Source organism: Tachysurus fulvidraco, chromosome 24 (assembly GCF_022655615.1).
Source record: "Tachysurus fulvidraco isolate hzauxx_2018 chromosome 24, HZAU_PFXX_2.0, whole genome shotgun sequence".
Classification (NCBI taxonomy): Eukaryota; Metazoa; Chordata; class Actinopteri; order Siluriformes; family Bagridae; genus Tachysurus; species Tachysurus fulvidraco.
Genome location: NC_062541.1, coordinates 18,430,714 through 18,447,378, shown reverse-complemented (window position 1 = coordinate 18,447,378; position 16,665 = coordinate 18,430,714). Strand labels below are relative to the sequence as shown.

General features: G+C 44.9%; 1 protein-coding gene across 1 annotated transcript in view; it reads left to right on the top strand.

The window, feature by feature from the left end:
- The window catches only part of cpne4b (copine IVb), a 61,077-nt gene extending 50,193 nt beyond the window's left edge, over positions 1 to 10,884 (top strand). Inside the window, exon 16 of the mRNA XM_027144406.2 lies at positions 9,952 to 10,884. Within this exon, the coding sequence (XP_027000207.1) occupies positions 9,952 to 10,083 (132 nt within the window). The 3' untranslated portion in view covers positions 10,084 to 10,884. The remainder of the gene's footprint in view (positions 1 to 9,951) is intronic.
- The last annotated feature ends 5,781 nt before the right edge of the window (positions 10,885 to 16,665 follow it).

Here is a 16,665-nt window from a genome sequence, read left to right as displayed (position 1 = left end):
TTCCGGCCGAACGCCCCCCCAAAGCCAAAGACAACGAACAGGTCTATCCCACGATTCATACTCCCATGTGTTATAGTTTTAATGAAAGCATATGCACCTTTCGTAATTGCAAATTTATTCACGCTTGCTCGCACGCACGCTCTCTCCAGAAAGAGAAAGTAATACCAACGCCGGTCAATATCCCTGAACTGACAAAGCACTTACAAAGCATCCTGACCGCAGTTTCATCCAGTATCTGATCACCGGACTCACTCAAGGCTTTTCAGCCGGTCTAACCACGCGCCCCCTTATTTCCTACATCTGCAACAACCTCCAGTCCACTCTCAAAGAACCCAAAGTCGATTCTCTCATGGCTAGAGAGGTAGATAAAGGGTACATGATCGGCCCATTCGACATTCCCCTCTTCCCAATATATTTAATCCTCTCGGCGTGGCGACACGTAAGTATTCCGGCAAAAAACATCTTATCATAGACTCTTCAGCTCCCCATGACATCGCTCACGTCCCGAGCATTAACAGCCTGATTCCCCTCCCCAATTTTTCCCTTTTCTATGCCTCGGTCGACAACGCCATTCAACTCATCAAGACAGCCGGAAACGGGGCTTGGCTGGGCAAAACCGACATCGCAGATGCCTTCAAAATTATGCTGCTCCACCCGTCCCAGTGGCACCTGTTCAGAGTGCAATGGCGCTACAAACAGTACTTCGCTGTCAGACTCACTTTCGGCTGCCGCAGCAGCCCGCACTTCTTCGATACCTTATCGGAAGCGCTCTGCTGGATTCTACTAAATAACTGCAGGCTGCCATTCGTCCTCCACCTTTTAGACGACTTCCTCGTCGTTGACTACCCAAATTCTCCCCCTGAGCGAAGTATCAACATCCTGAAGGAAACCTTTTAAGAAATTGGGCATCCCCCTTTCAGACGGAAAAAACCATGGGTCCCTCAAATTCATTAGAATTCCTCAGAATTAATCTAGATAGCAATCTCATGCAAGCTTCGCTACCCCTCGATAAACTAACTCGTCCGCATCAGGGAAATTATGTCAGACACAGTGGAACGCGATTCCATTTCCAAAAGAGAGCTGCTCTCTCTGCTAGGACATTTAAATTTCGCCATGCGGATCATTCTGCAAGGTTGCTCATTCATTTCTATACTCCTAGACATTTCAAAAACGGCCGAACATTTGCACGATTCTATAACCTTGGACGCTGGAGGCAAGTCCGACTTGCATTTCTGGTCCCTGCTATGTGCAGGATAGAACAGAATCTCCTTCCGTCGCGCTCAAATTCTATACCGACGCCGCCCCTTCACGAGGCTTCGGAGGTCTCTTTAATAGTCAGTGGTTCGCCAGCTCCTGGCCAAAAGAGTTGTCAGCCCTTCCCCCCAATGCTCTCTCTACCGCTTTATTAGAATTATATCCCATAGTCATAGTCAAACGAATTCTAGTGTACTGCGACAACGAAGCAACCGTCCACATCATCAACAAAGGGCGTTCCTCCATCCCCTTCATTAACAAGTTCCTAAGGCGCCTTACGTGGACATGCATCACCTGCAACTTCATACTGTGCTCGGCTCACATTCCCGGGCTTGACAATAAAATAGCTGACTGTCTGTCTCGTTTTAAATTTCAGGAGTTCCAAGCGCTGTGCCCAGATGCCTCTCCCTCAGGCCTGCCCTGCCCAGCATTCGCCCTGACTTCCTCAACTAAGCTCTACCCTGCAGGTCATATCTCTCTGCATGAGATCAAGCCTAGCCGAATCCACATTAAAAGCCTACGACTCTGCGTGGTTTTGCTTCGCCAGCTTTAGCGCCGCCTTCTCAGCCCCCGTTCTGCCTGTCAACCTCGCCATCGTGAGCGCCTACATCGTGCACTGTATCCAAGCTCAAAAAATGCAACCCTCCTCCATCAAAAGCCAAGTCGCAGGCATCCAATTCCACCTAAGGTGTTTGGACCCATCCGCATGCAGTCTGCTGGGGCATCCGTCCATCCGCCTGCTCCTCGCCGGCATCAGGAAACAGACACCAAAAGGCACAGACAAGCGTCTCCCTCTCACCCTCCCTCTCGTCAAAAAACTGGTCACTAGACTGAGACAGGGGTGCTTCAGTCCTTACCAGGATCTACTCCTGGAAGTGGTGTTTCTATGTGCCTTCTACGGTTTCCTCAGGGTGGGCGAATTCACGACACGTAGCAACATATTCAACGCCTCCCACGACCTCACGGTGTCAGACATCACGCTAGACGAACATTATTTTTCAATTTTCCTAAAACACTCAAAATCCGACAAACATTTCAAAGGTATTACGCGTGTGCTTGGCGGGGAACCCCGGTGCAAAGCTGCTCGTGGGATTCCAAAAATAAATAAATAAACGAATGACCAACCTTCGGCCAGCAGCACGCTTGCCGCGCTCGCCCTGGGTGACACTTCCCCTACCGTCTCCACTAAAGCTTAGTGGGTATGCAACATGCGTTGTCATATCGCGTGGCGGGGCCATGCGTTTTAGCGACAGCTGTTGCAATTACACTGCAAGCCAGCCCAGGGCGACGCATCCTCCACATCTCCACTAGCTGGTCCATCACACGGCGGGGCCCCCGGCCTCCCTCTTCCCACGACCCACGTTTAGCTCCGACCCAGCCTCGCACACCGCACGCCGCCTTCGGTCAATACGCCGATCGCGTTCGCGGTCCGGACGCACGCATCAGTTATGTTGGGGGGTCCCCCTCTGGCATATGGTTTTGTTTTGGGGGTTTATTCATTCCCCAGCTGCTGCCTCCCCGCCCCGTCCATGCATGCGCATGGACGGGCGCGTGGGAAAATTCTCCCAGAACAGAACCATCCCGCCAACACTAACTGTATGCTCTCATCCTTCTTTACGAAGTGGTCCTGACTGAAATCAAGCCTCGCGTTAGTTCAGGCAGGCCACGCAGTAAGCTGCATCAGCTGCTAATCAGCCATCCACAGACGCACCAATCCGGCAACGACTTCAGTAATTTCCTTCCTTTTAATCCTTGCCATGCATCGCCGCTGCTGCGATCCAACACCCTCATCCGCTCCCGACTCCTCCAGCCAGAACCTCTCGCCGGCACCGATTTAACCACTATACAAAAAAAAAAAGGGGCAATCCGGTTCTGATTCTGAGCAAAAGGGGGGGTCTATTCATTCCCCATCTGCTGCCTCCCCGCCCCGTCCTTGCATGCGCAAGGACAGGCGCGCGGGAAAATTCGTCCAGAACAGAACCATCCCGCCAACACTAACTGTATGCTCTCATCCTTCTTTACAAAGTGGTCCTGACTGAAATAGGGGATACGAAGATGAAAATAAAATGAAACACAAAAGAAATGAAAATTGGGGAAAGGGAGGAAGAGACTGAAAGAAGAAATTAGAGAAAGGAAGGAAATGAATGGCAAGCTTAAACTTTAATCACAATTATAAATAAAATTAATCACACCCTAACTGGGAAATCGTCACTGGAAACTTAAATTCACCTTAAGACAAAAAAATACGCATCTTAATTGGTTGGTTAAGGAAGCGGTTACTTGCATTGGCTTACTGCACAAGAGTCCGGATGCAACAGAGAAATCTCTGAAGAGTCAGTTAGGGTGGGGTCAGACGTTCTTCCAAGTTCTCCTGAAGATCAGAGCAGTTGTCGTTCTTGGAATTGAAGCTTGCTGGAACTTCTTTGAAGGAAGATGGAGTCGTCTCCAAGCTGTTCCGAAAGTCTGACCACGGATTGGTGGTGTTTGTGACAATTTAAAGGTTGCGAACTCCACCCATCTTTGGGGAGATGGCCAATACCACGGCCTGAGATTTCGGAGGGAAAAACTCCCTTTGTTTCAGGTGTCTGTGGGTGTGGTTTAGCTATCAAACTTTTAGATGGATGTGACAGAGTGAACTGTCCCTATCGTCAGCATGATGCTATATATCCCACACACGTTCACTTCTCCTCCGTTTCTAGCTACAGCGCTGTGGGTGCACACACACGCCAGTTAGCACGCCGCTCGCTCGCATACACACCGCACACACGCTCACTTCATTCTCTCATTCCGGACAATAAGCACACCCACACACACAAGGACTTTGTACTTCTTTTTTTTTTTTTTCTTAAATATCTATGTATAAGTTTCCTTTTGTGGGGTTAAGTTTGATAAACTCACCTGTTTGTTGCGTCGGTCTTCCGGGTGGGTTTGGACAGCAGCCAACCGGAGCGCTGATTAGCAGCTGGCTTTAAAGCGCCAACGCTGCGCCGCACATGCGCAAACCAGAAGTCGGTGAGTTTATGTTGAGGGGACGGTTTTTTGTGATTACTATTATTATTATTATTATTGGTATTGTTATTATTTTGTTATTATTATTATTGTTGTTGTTGTTATTACTATTGTTATTATGTTTATTATTTATTATAATATATATATATATATATATATATATATATATATATATATATATATATATATATATACATACGTATATATATATATATATATATATATATATATACAAGCTGGTTACAAGTTCCAACCCCTCTGGGAGAAATGGTTGAGTCCGTGGGGAGGGGTTTACCCTTTAAAAACCAGTCTCCCACTTCAGTTCGGGGTGGGAGTTGTAGGTGTGGATGGTGAAGTTATTGGAGTTGGAGAAGCTATTGAAGTAAATGCACAATTGTAGGTGCTGTATGGTTGTATATAGTTTTCTTTATTTCCCTCGGATTTTCTTTGCTTTTCTTTATTTTTCCACTTTTTCTTTTGTGGGAGTTGTAAATATTTTGGACTTTGCACTTGAGCACCCTGTAAATAAACACCACTTTACACTGAACATCACAGCAAGTATTGCCATCATTTGGGTAGAAGGCGAAACCCTTAAGGCCGCTCTACCACATTTGGTGTCAGAAGTGGGATGGCTACTCGCAGGATGGTGCCAAGAGGACGCAAGGCCAAGATGGTGCTTTGTTCCCAGACCCAGGCAGCCACTGAGGAAGATGGAGCCTGGGGTACAGTGGATTCCACTGAGGAAGAAAGAGAGGAGGATTGGGTTCCTCCTGTCCGACCCAAGGGTACCGCATCCAGGACTGGAGCAGTGCCGCCCACTACAACCTTTTGAAGGAGGGATGGTAGAGGTGTTCCGGCAGTTCATGCAGGCACAGGAGCAGCAAGAGAAACGCTATCTCCAAGTGCTGCAGACTCTGCAGGAGACCTTGCGGCAAGCCATCCACCCAGCTTCGTCATCTCTGGGCCTGGAGAGCCCACGAATGGAGCTGCCTACACCAGCACCCCGGGGAATACTACTGCACTGAGGGTCCAGAGCACACCGACGCCCACCAGTCAGCCAATGCTCAGAACCGAGCCAAAGTTGCCAATCTTTAAGTCGGGGGAAGACATAGAGAACTATCTGCATCAGTTCGAGTGGCTCGCCAGAACCTGGAGGTGGCCAGAGAAAGAATGGAGTTACCAGCTGGTTCCACTGTTGACCAGGCAAGCGCTGGAGGCCTACCTGGCGATGGATGAAGACCAAGCAGCAGTCTACAGCGAACTCAAGAAGGTGCTGTTGGAGAAGTTTAACGTCTTTCCAGAAACCTATCGTCAGTGGTTTCGTGCAACTACAACCCCAGTTGGGGAGACACCCTCCGAGACATATAATCGGCTAAGGCATTTCCACCAAGGAGGAAATTGGTGAGATGGTCATCCTGGAGCCGTTTCTCCGAGTCCTGCCATACAAAGTCAGGATATGGGTAAAGGAACGAGAGCCTAGAACTGGACTAGCTGCTGCAAAACTCACCCAGCAGTATCAGAACGCTCACCAGAAGGGTCCAGAGGAGTTCTACCAGTGGATGGAGTGCTGGAGAATCTTGCCGCAACATTCAAGACAGAAAGGGGGATAAAGACACCAGAGAACAGAAACTCACATGTTACTATTGTCAACAGCCAGGACACAAAGCAACCGTGTGCCCAGCAAGAAAAGCAAAATTGACGGGGCTTTGTTGGACTCTTGGAGTTCAATGTCACTGGTGAAAAGATGTCACCTGACCAGTGTGTCTTTCACAAATCACATAAAACTACAATGTGTACACGGAGATGTGAAACAGTACCCCTAGACAGAGGTGAATGTGAACATTAATTGACAGATATACTTACTTACTGGGCCGACCGGTACTGCTCATCCAAAAGGTGGAGGTGGATCAGGAACCAAAAGCTAGTGAGCAGGCCCCGCCAGCAGAAATAGACCTCGAACATCTGGAGGCACTCAAACAGGCTGAGCTGCAAGCGCTCTTTGGTCGATACCCAGCGTTGTTTCGTCAGAGGCCTGGACGGACCGACCTGGTACACCACAAGATCCGCCTGACTGATACAACTTCTCGACAGAGACCGTACCGGGTACCCAAGAGGCTGGTGGCCCCACTGAAGACAGAAATCAAGACTATGCTGGAGATGGGAGTAATTGAGCCGTCAAGTAGTGAATGGAGTAGTCCGTTCTCATCGTACCGAAATAGGACAACACCCTCCGTATCTGCATTGACTTCCGTCAATTAAACTCCCAGTCCCAGTTCGACGCATACCCAATGCCACGCATTGACGATCCACTGGAAATGATTGGGAGAGCCAAATATGTGACAACACTAGACCTGTGTAAAGCTACTGGCAGGTGCCTCTGGAGAAGACATCTAAGCCTTACACAGCATTCAGGACCCCACTGGGATTGTACCAGTTCACGGTTCTTCCCTTTGGCCTGCACGGGGCACCAGCAATGTTCCAGAGGTTGATGGACCAGGTGCTGCAAGGCGGGGAAGAATGGTCGGCCGCATATCTGGATGATGTGGTGGTCCACAGCGAGACCTGGACTGATCACCTGGGCCACCTGAAGGAGACCCTGAGGAGGATCCAGGAGGCGGGCCTGACACTTTAAATCACTTTAAAGTTTTATCCAAGGTGTAGTAAGATGGTATGTCCCCTTTCGTGCTCAAATAAAATACACCATTGTTTGAAAAATGAGTAACCGATAATTTTGTGGTCATTTGGATACAAAAATGAAGGTTAATGACGGTATAAAAGCAGTGGTACATTGGAACATGTCATAAAAGCCTTTATTATCACCACATATACATTACAGCACAGTGGAATTCTTTTCTTCACATACCCCAACTGAAGAGGTTGGGGTTAAAGTGCAGGGGCAGCTATGATACAGTACCCCTGGAGCAGGGAGGGTTGAAGGCCTTGCTCGAGGGCCCAGCAGTGGCAGCTTGGCTGTGCTGGGCCTTGAACCCTGATCATCCAATCAACAACCCACACCCTTAACCAGTTGAGCCACCACTGCCCCACTGCTGATCTGTGTATTACATACACAGATCAGTAATCAAAGTGTAACTGATGTTACTACAGTGTTGTGTTCTGACACATGAATAAAATGCACCCTTGTCAGGAAAGTAAAGAGCAAATAATTTTAAGTCAGTCAAGCCTTAACAGAAGAAACACATTACAACAGGGTTATAAGAATAAGAATTTTAGAGTATCTTATCTATTTGTTTTATTAGTAAAAGGAATGTCCCAGTGTGTGTGTGTGTGTGTGTGTGTGTGTGTGTGTGTGTGTGTGTGTGTGTGTGTGTGTTCTGGTTGAGGTTTAGGGCCCCTATGACCCTAAGGTGAATCATACAGAGCAGGTGAATCATATAGAGCAGGTAAAGCTTACAGAGCTGGTGAATCATACAGAACAGGTGAATCATACTGAGCAGGTGAATTGTACAGAACAGGTGAATCGTACAGAACAGGTGAATCGTACAGAGCAGGTGAATCGTACAGTGCAGGTGAATCATACAGAGCAGGTGAATCATACAGAACAGGTGAATCATACAGATCAGGTGAATCATACAGAGCAGGTGAATCATACATACAGGTGAATCATACAGAGCAGGTGAATCATACAGAACAGGTGAATCGTACAGAGCAGGTGAATCGTACAGAACAGGTGAATCATACAGAGCAGGTGAATCGTACAGAGCAGGTGACTCGTACAGAACAGGTGAATCATACAGAGCAGGTGAATCATACAGAGCAGGTGAACCATACAGAACAGGTGAATCATACAGAGCAGGTGAATCATACAGAGCAGGTGACTCATACAGAACAGGTGAATCATACAGAGCAGGTGAATCATACAGAACAGGTGAATCATACAGAACAAGTGAATCATACAGAGCAGGTGAATCATAAAGAATAGGTGAGTAACGTTGGTTTTGCTTTGTTACACAGAACTAATATATGCCTTTGTCCTTTACATCATTATGCTTGTGTGGCATTTTTGCTTGTTTGTTTATCTACAATCGTATTGTTCTTCCCTTCAGCTATGATAAAGACACGTTTCTTTCTGTTAGTCGCCTGGGTTTCGTATGTATGTGTGGGCGGAGCTATCGATACAGGGGCGGGACCCATTTGGGTTAGGGGCGTGTTTGATTTGGTGATTTTATATGTCAACATTGGCTTTCAAACAACAGAGACCTCACTTTTAAAGTTGACACCAATAAACTTGCCCTGCAGTGAGGGTTGTATCAGGTGGAGGTTTGATCAACAGCCACACGTGCTTTTGTTAAACTTCATCTACTGTGATAGTGAAATGAACTTGATTTAGGCTTAACAGCCAACCTTAAAATCAGAGTGTTTCTTTTTGTGGGAGAATTGAATTCATTTAGCTTAGCACTTTATATGTGAAGCACAGAAGTCCTCCAGTTTCCATGAAATGTATTCAAATTCGTCACTTTTATTGTTGATAGTTTATTGTAGTAATAATGAAACTGTTATTATTTTACAATCAGAAGCTGGTGTGAGAAACACTTTCTCTCTCTGGCACTGCTGTTTGAGATCCCAGAATTTGGTGGTGTGTTGAATTGATTGTGGCATGTCATTAAAAGCAGAACAGCCACACCATGGCACTTTCTCAACACAAATGTGCTTAGACAGGCAATCTGCACCCCCCGTTTGTCCAAACCCATTTGTCACCAGCTACAGTGTGATAAATACACCACATCCTCACAGCTCCTTCACATCTTTGTTTCATCTCTTTGGGACTTTAAAGAATGTGTTACACTTCAAGAGCACAAAATGCAGAAACAGCAGAATTTTGATATTCTCTTAATGGAGTGGTGACAGGAAGAGAACAGAACAGGTGAATCAGATAAAAGAGGTGAAGCAAACAGAACAACTGAATCGAACAAAACAGGTGGAAAATGTGAATCAAATAGAAGAGATTATTCAAACAGAATATGAGAATTAAATGGAACACCTGAAGCAAACAGAACATGTGAATCGAACAGAACAGGTGGTGAATTAAATAGATTGATTTCTTCTGATGTGGTTTCTTCATTTTGTGACTTTTTTCTGACTTTGAGGCATGTGTTAGGGTTTGAATACTAAACCGGTGAACCACCAGGATTTTATTTTGATCTATTAATGGAGCACAATATGAGCTGGATTCAGGACAATGTGAGCAGCATCACACTATTTATAAATACCACAGAGTTATAAAGCTCAGGGTTGAGCTGAATTGTGCATGAATGTGTGTGTGTTTGTGTTTGTGTGTAGGGATGTGTATGGGTGTGTAGGGATGTGTGTGTGTGTGTGTGTGTGTGTGTGTGTGTGTGTGTGTGTGTGTGTGTGTGTGTGTATATGGATGTGTAGGGCTGTGTGTGTGATTGTGTGCACGCATGTGTGTATGTGCGTGTGTGTGGGGCTGTGTATGGTTGTGTGTGGGAATGTGTATGGATATGTGGGGGTGTATGGATATGTGTGTGTGAGGTGTGTATGGTTGTGTGTGTGTGTGTGTGTGTGTACGCCCGTGTGCACAGGTTTATATAATATATAATATATAAAATATATAATATTTATAAATAAGAGAGACTCCTCGCTGCTTCACCTCCTTCACAACAGTGTGTGACATTTTACTTCTCTCTTCTTCTCCTCCTTTTCTCACAGGCTTCACCTGCAGCTCTGGCTAAAAGCGTCCTGGCTGAGGTGCCCAATCAGGTGGTGGACTACTACAACAGCAAAGGCATCAAGCCCAAATGTCTGTCTGACTTTGAGTCTTCCAGAGCCTTCAGTCCTTAAAGAGCACACTGCTCCTCCTCATCATCATCATCCTCATCCTCCTCATCATCATTATCAGTAGTATTATTAGAGACTAGTACAAAAGTATAATAACTGTTGTAATTGTATCTCTATATTTCCCACAGTTCTAAGCTTGTAAGATAGATGGAGTATAATTCAATACATGCTCATGACTTCTGCCTGTACAGAATGTGTTTATTATATATATAAGACATCATTCATGTGATTTCCTTATTCCTCATTTCTCTTCTTGATGATTCAGATTATTCAGTTTTAGATGGCAGTAGTCCTGAGTTACTCTAGAGAACACAGGTGAGGATTACCCAGGTTCCTCAAGTCATCAGGAACCAAAGGGCTACACAGTCCCACTGAAGGTGATGTTCTACTGTTAGATGGTAGCCAGTGGTTTTGTTGGAACAGGAAGTCAGCACCATCAGCATTTCCTGTTATTATCTGATCATGACTTCATTTTGTTTAGAATTTCTTATTGCATGTGTTTAATAAAGAAACTCTGTGTACAGAATGTAGAGATTAACACAAGATATCAATAAATATTTACATAAAGCTCTGAAGACAGATGTTCTAGACATGTTTACAGGCGTGCTGACATTTTTTCAACAGTTTTTAATCTGAAAGTGAGTAGCTGAGAATGCAATAGATTACAGATTTTCCTCTCTTCTGTGGTTGTGTGTGTACGTGTGTGTAGGAATGTGGATGTGTGTGTGTGTGTGTATGTAGGGATGTGTATGGATGTGTGTGTGTGTGTGTGTGTGTGTGTGTGTGTGTGTGTGTGTGTGTGTGTGTGTGTGTGTGTGTGTAGGGATGCGTATCGATGTTTGTGTGAGTGTGTGTAGGGATGTGTATGGGTGTGTGTGTGTGTATGTATGTGTATGTGTGTGTGTGTGTGTGTGTGTGTGTGTGTAGGGATGTGTATGGGTGTATGTGTATGGATGTGTATGGATGTGTGTGGGGGGGATGTGTATGGGGGGGGTGTATGGATGTGTTTGTGTGGGGATGTGTATGGATGTGGGGGGGGTGTATGGATGTGTGTGTGGGAATGTGTGTGTGTGTAAGGATGTGCATGGATGTGTGTGCGTGTGTGTATGTGTGTAGGGATGTGTATGGATTGTGTGTGTGTGTGTGTGTGTGTGTGTGTGTGTGTGTGTGTGTATGGATGTGTGTGGAGGGGGTGTATGGATGTGTGTGTGGGACTGTGTGTGTGTGTAAGGATGTGGATGGATGTGTGTGTGTGTGTGTGTGTAAGGATGTTTGTGTGTAGGTATGTGTTTGGATGTGTGTGTAAGGTTCTGTATGAATGTGTGTGCATGTTTGCATGTAGGGATGTTTATAGATGTGTGTGTGTGTGTGTGTGTGTGTGTGTGTGTGTGTGTGTGTGTGTGTGTGTGTGTGTGTGTCACAGATACTACATTGTATATTGCGCGTTGACAATAAAATAATTGAGAAGAAATAAAAGAAGCAGTGTGTTGTTTTTTTATGTCCCTGGATCTGATTGTGTATACAGTAGATTTGCACCTTCACACACTCACTGCAGTGTAGTGAGTATTAATGGATGCTCACTACAGCTGGATCTGCTCACTACAATAAAGTCAGATGAAGGTAACACAGAGGATTTATTGTCCACAGATCTAAATGTTCTAAGACCCTCTGATACACTTGACCATCACCTGTGTGCGGCTCAACGTGATGCTTTAATGACTCGTTAACAACAAAACTATTAATATCCATAAGCAGTTAGTGATCGTGTGTGTGTGTCCAGTGTTACTGTTGGATTGTGTGTGTATGTGTGTGTTTCCCCAGTGTTCCTGTTGATCGTGTGTGTGTATGTGTGTGTTTCCCCAGTGTTCCTTTTGAACGTGTGTGTGTGTGTTTCCCCAGTGTTCCTGTTGAACTTGTGTGTGTGTGTGTTTCCCCAGTGTTCCTGTTGAACTTGTGTGTGTGTGTTTCCCCAGTGTTCCTGTTGAACTTGTGTGTGTGTTTCCCCAGTGTTCCTGTTGAACTTGTGTGTGTGTTTCCCCAGTGTTCCTGTTGAACATGTGTGTGTGTGTGTTTCCCCAGTGTTCCTGTTGAACGTGTGTGTGTGTTTCCCCAGTGTTCCTGTTGAACGTGTGTGTGTTGCCCCAGTGTTCCTGTTGAACGTGTGTGTGTTTCCCCAGTGTTCCTGTTGAACGTGTGTGTGTGTTTCCCCAGTGTTCCTGTTGAACGTGTGTGTGTGTGTGTGTGTGTGTGTGTGTGTTTCCCCAGTGTTCCTGTTGAACGTGTGTGTGTGTGTGTGTTTCCCCAGTGTTCCTGTTGAACGTGTGTGTGTTGCCCCAGTGTTCCTGTTGAACGTGTGTGTGTTGCCCCAGTGTTCCTGTTGAACATGTGTGCGTGTGTTTCCCCAGTGTTCCTGTTGAACGTGTGTGTGTGTTTCCCCAGTGTTCCTGTTGAACGTGTGTGTGTGTGTGTGTGTGTGTGTGTGTGTGTTTCCCCAGTGTTCCTGTTGAACGTGTGTGTGTGTGTGTGTTTCCCCAGTGTTCCTGTTGAACGTGTGTGTGTTGCCCCAGTGTTCCTGTTGAACGTGTGTGTGTTGCCCCAGTGTTCCTGTTGAACATGTGTGCGTGTGTGTGTGTGTGTGTTTCCCCAGTGTTCCTGTTGAACGTGTGTGTGTTGCCCCAGTGTTCCTGTTGAACGTGTGTGTGTGTGTGTGTTTCCCCAGTGTTCCTGTTGAACGTGTGTGTGTGTTTCCCCAGTGTTCCTGTTGAACGTGTGTGTGTTGCCCCAGTGTTCCTGTTGAACATGTGTGTGTGTGTGTGTGTGTGTTTCCCCAGTGTTCCTGTTGAACATGTGTGTGTGTTTCCCCAGTGTTCCTGTTGAACATGTGTGTGTGTGTGTGTTTCCCCAGTGTTCCTGTTGAACATGTGTGTGTGTTTCCCCAGTGTTCCTGTTGAACGTGTGTGTGTTTCCCCAGTGTTCCTGTTGAACATGTGTGTGTGTTTCCCCAGTGTTCCTGTTGAACATGTGTGTGTGTGTGTGTTTTCCCAGTGTTCCTGTTGATCCCCCCCTCACTTCTCTCTTCTATAAAGTTTCCCACTGAATCAGACATTTCACATTTTACTCTCACTCCTTTATTAACTCACCTGCTGAAGCCAGTGTGTCTGCACTCACCTCACTCCTCTGTCACATATCATTCTTAAACAACCTGCTGCTCATCCCAATAATCTCAGTCATTTTTGTCTGATATCAAATCTGCCTTTTATTTCTAAACTCCTGGAAAAGTTAGTTTCCACACAGGTTCATGTTCACCTTAGTGATAATTTATCTTAATCAGTTTAGTCTGGGTTCCAGAAATGTCTGCTGATGTTGGACTATTAACAATTTTTGTCCTGTAAGATTTGAGAGCAGTATTTCCTACAAATTCTCACACTATCCTATTAACCCGTTTAACTGATATCGGAATTACTGGTACACTGTTGGCTTGGTTTACTTCATACCTTTCTGACCGTACTCAGTTTGTTCAATTAAAACATTTCTATCCTTGCCTGTCATGTTAGTAGTGTTAGCAGTGAACAGGAGTGTTAGCAGTGAACAGCAGTGAACAGTAGTGTTAGCAGTGAACAGTAGTGAACAGGAGTGTTAGCAGTGAACAGCAGTGAACAGTAGTGTTAGCAGTGAACAGTAGTGTTAGCAGTGAACAGCAGTGTTAGCAGTGAACAGTAGTGTTAGCAGTGAACAGCAGTGTTAGCAGTGAACAGTAGTGTTAGCAGTGAACAGTAGTGTTAGCAGTGGACAGGAGTGTTAGCAGTGGACAGGAGTGTTAGCAGTGGACAGTGGTGTTAGCAGTGGACAGTGGTGTTAGCAGTGGACAGTGGTGTTAGCAGTGGACAGTGGTGTTAGCAGTGGACAGTGGTGTTAGCAGTGTCACAACCGGCTCAGGTCATGACAAAAAAAAGGGAGGACGCAGTGAAAACCAGAATACCAGTTAATCTTTTATTTGACAAAGAATTGTGAATAATTAATCTGAGCTTTGGCAGAATGTTTACACATGACCGTGTAGTGGTGAACTCAAATGGAAAACAATACTTACAAAATAATACAGAAACAAAACAGAAAACAACCCAAAAAGATCTTCTAAACACAATCAACACCAAACTTAAATAAGGAGAGATAACAAGAAACAGGTGCACCCGATTTAACAACACAGCTCCACCCACTGGCTGGCCGTAGCAGGGAAGCAGGAGACCCGTCACACACACACCCCTAAAAAACAAAACCACCAATAATCAAAAAGAATCATAAAATAAATCATCATCATGTTCCCCAATCAGCATTAATGCCATGTCGGTTACTCTCATAAATCCAGTCCCTCAGTTCTTCATCTCCTTCCAGCAACCTTGACATCTAGGAAGCAAAATTTAAGAAAGGAAAAGAAACAGACAATAATATGGGAATCAAGGTTCCGAAATTTCTGAGGAACAACAACTTGTACAATGGGGTCTCCGATTGCAAAATCACCATGTGGTACCCATTTTCGAACCAACAGACCGTCATCCAGGTAATAACCAGATGGAAGGTTGGCAATCGAGTCACATGGAACAACCCGATCAAACAGCTCATTTAAGGTGAAATCCACTTTTTGTTCCATCATCAAATCATTACGCAGTACTGACAACATTGAAGGAATTTCCAAAGTACCCGTCTCCTTTGGACTGTCACTTTTATCAACCGTTTGGTTCTTTGACATAGCCCGTGTTACTGCACAGGATGGCAAAACCATGGTAATGAACGAGGAATGCCCTTGAATTACTGGGGACGGAGTCACCACCAAGTTCAACGAACAATCTTTCGAAACACGGTTTCCAGCCAAATCATTCCCTAGTATAACCTGTATTCCCTCAACAGGCAAACAAGAACGAACACCAATTTCCACTTCACCCTGAATTAAATCAGACTGCAGAAAAAGCCGATGGAGAGGAACAGACATAACATCCATACCGATGCCACGTATCAGCACAGTAGTGTTAGTAGTGAACGATAGTGTTAGCAGTGAACGGTAGTGTTAGCAGTGAACGGTAGTGTTAGCAGTGAACAGTAGTGTTAGTAGTGAACGGTAGTGTTAGCAGTGAACGGTAGTGTTAGTAGTGAACGGTAGTGTTAGCAGTGAACGGTAGTGTTAGTAGTGAACGGTAGTGTTAGCAGTGAACAGTGGTGTTAGTAGTGAACGGTAGTGTTAGCAGTGAACGGTAGTGTTAGCAGTGAACAGTAGTGTTAGCAGTGAACAGTAGTGTTAGCAGTGAACAGTAGTGTTAGCAGTTAACAGTAGTGTTAGTAGTGAACAGTAGTGTTAACAGTGAACAGTAGTGTTAGTAGTGAACAGTTGTGTTAGTAGTGAACAGTTGTGTTAGTAGTGAACAGTAGTGAACAGTAGTGTTAAGAGTGAACAGTAGTGTTAGCAGTGAACAGTAGTGATCAGTAGTGTTAGCAGTGAACAGTTGTGAACAGTAGTGTTAGCAGTGAACAGTTGTGAACAGTAGTGTTAGCAGTGAACAGTAGTGTTAGTAGTGAACATTAGTGTTAGCAGTGAACAATAGTGAACAGTAGTGCTAGCAGTGAACAGTAGTGTTAGTAGTGAACAGTGGTGTTAGTAGTGAACAGTAGTGTTAGTAGTGAACAGTAGTGTTAGCAGTGAACAGTAGTGTTAGTAGTGAACAGGAGTGTTAGTAGTGAACAGTAGTGTTAGCAGTGAACAGGAGTGTTAGTAGTGAACAGTAGTGTTAGCAGTGAACAGTAGTGTTAGCAGTGAACAGTGGTGTTAGTAGTGAACAGGAGTGTTAGCAGTGAACAGTAGTGTTAGCAGTGAACAGTGGTGTTAGTAGTGAACAGTGGTGTTAGTAGTGAACAGTGGTGTTAGCAATGAACAGTAGTGTTAGCAGTGAACAGTGGTGTTAGTAGTGAACAGGAGTGTTAGCAGTGAACAGTAGTGTTAGCAGTGAACAGTGGTGTTAGTAGTGAACAGTGGTGTTAGTAGTGAACAGTGGTGTTAGCAATGAACAGTAATGTTAGCAGTGAACAGTGGTGTAAACCGTCATTATGAGCTCCATCATCAGTAAAGATAAATGAGTCTGTTCCAGAAGCAGATGTTTTGGGTCATGAGCAGATCCTCTCATCCTCCATGCTTTGGCCTTTCCATTACTTATTTGGTAATATATATATATATGGTTGTCTTCTCTGAACACTGGGTTGTGAGACCTTCTCCCCACCCTGTGGAGGTTCCTGGTGATGATTAGGTTTGTTTCTGTTGTCAGCTGCTTTTTATTGGACCAATTTGTTTATTTTATTGCAAATCATATATTTTTTTTAATGAACAATAAACTATTTATAATCTTGAATTATTTTACACAATAACATTGGTGGACATCAGACATTAGTGTAATAATCTTCCTTAGACCGCTAATTAAAACTTAAAATGATTAATAAGGATTAATACTGACACTAATACTGAATACTTTACTCCAGAATTCAGGTTTAATCTGAAAAAAGAGGAACAAACATGTGGGAACTATAAGCACTCCATGTGCTCCACCG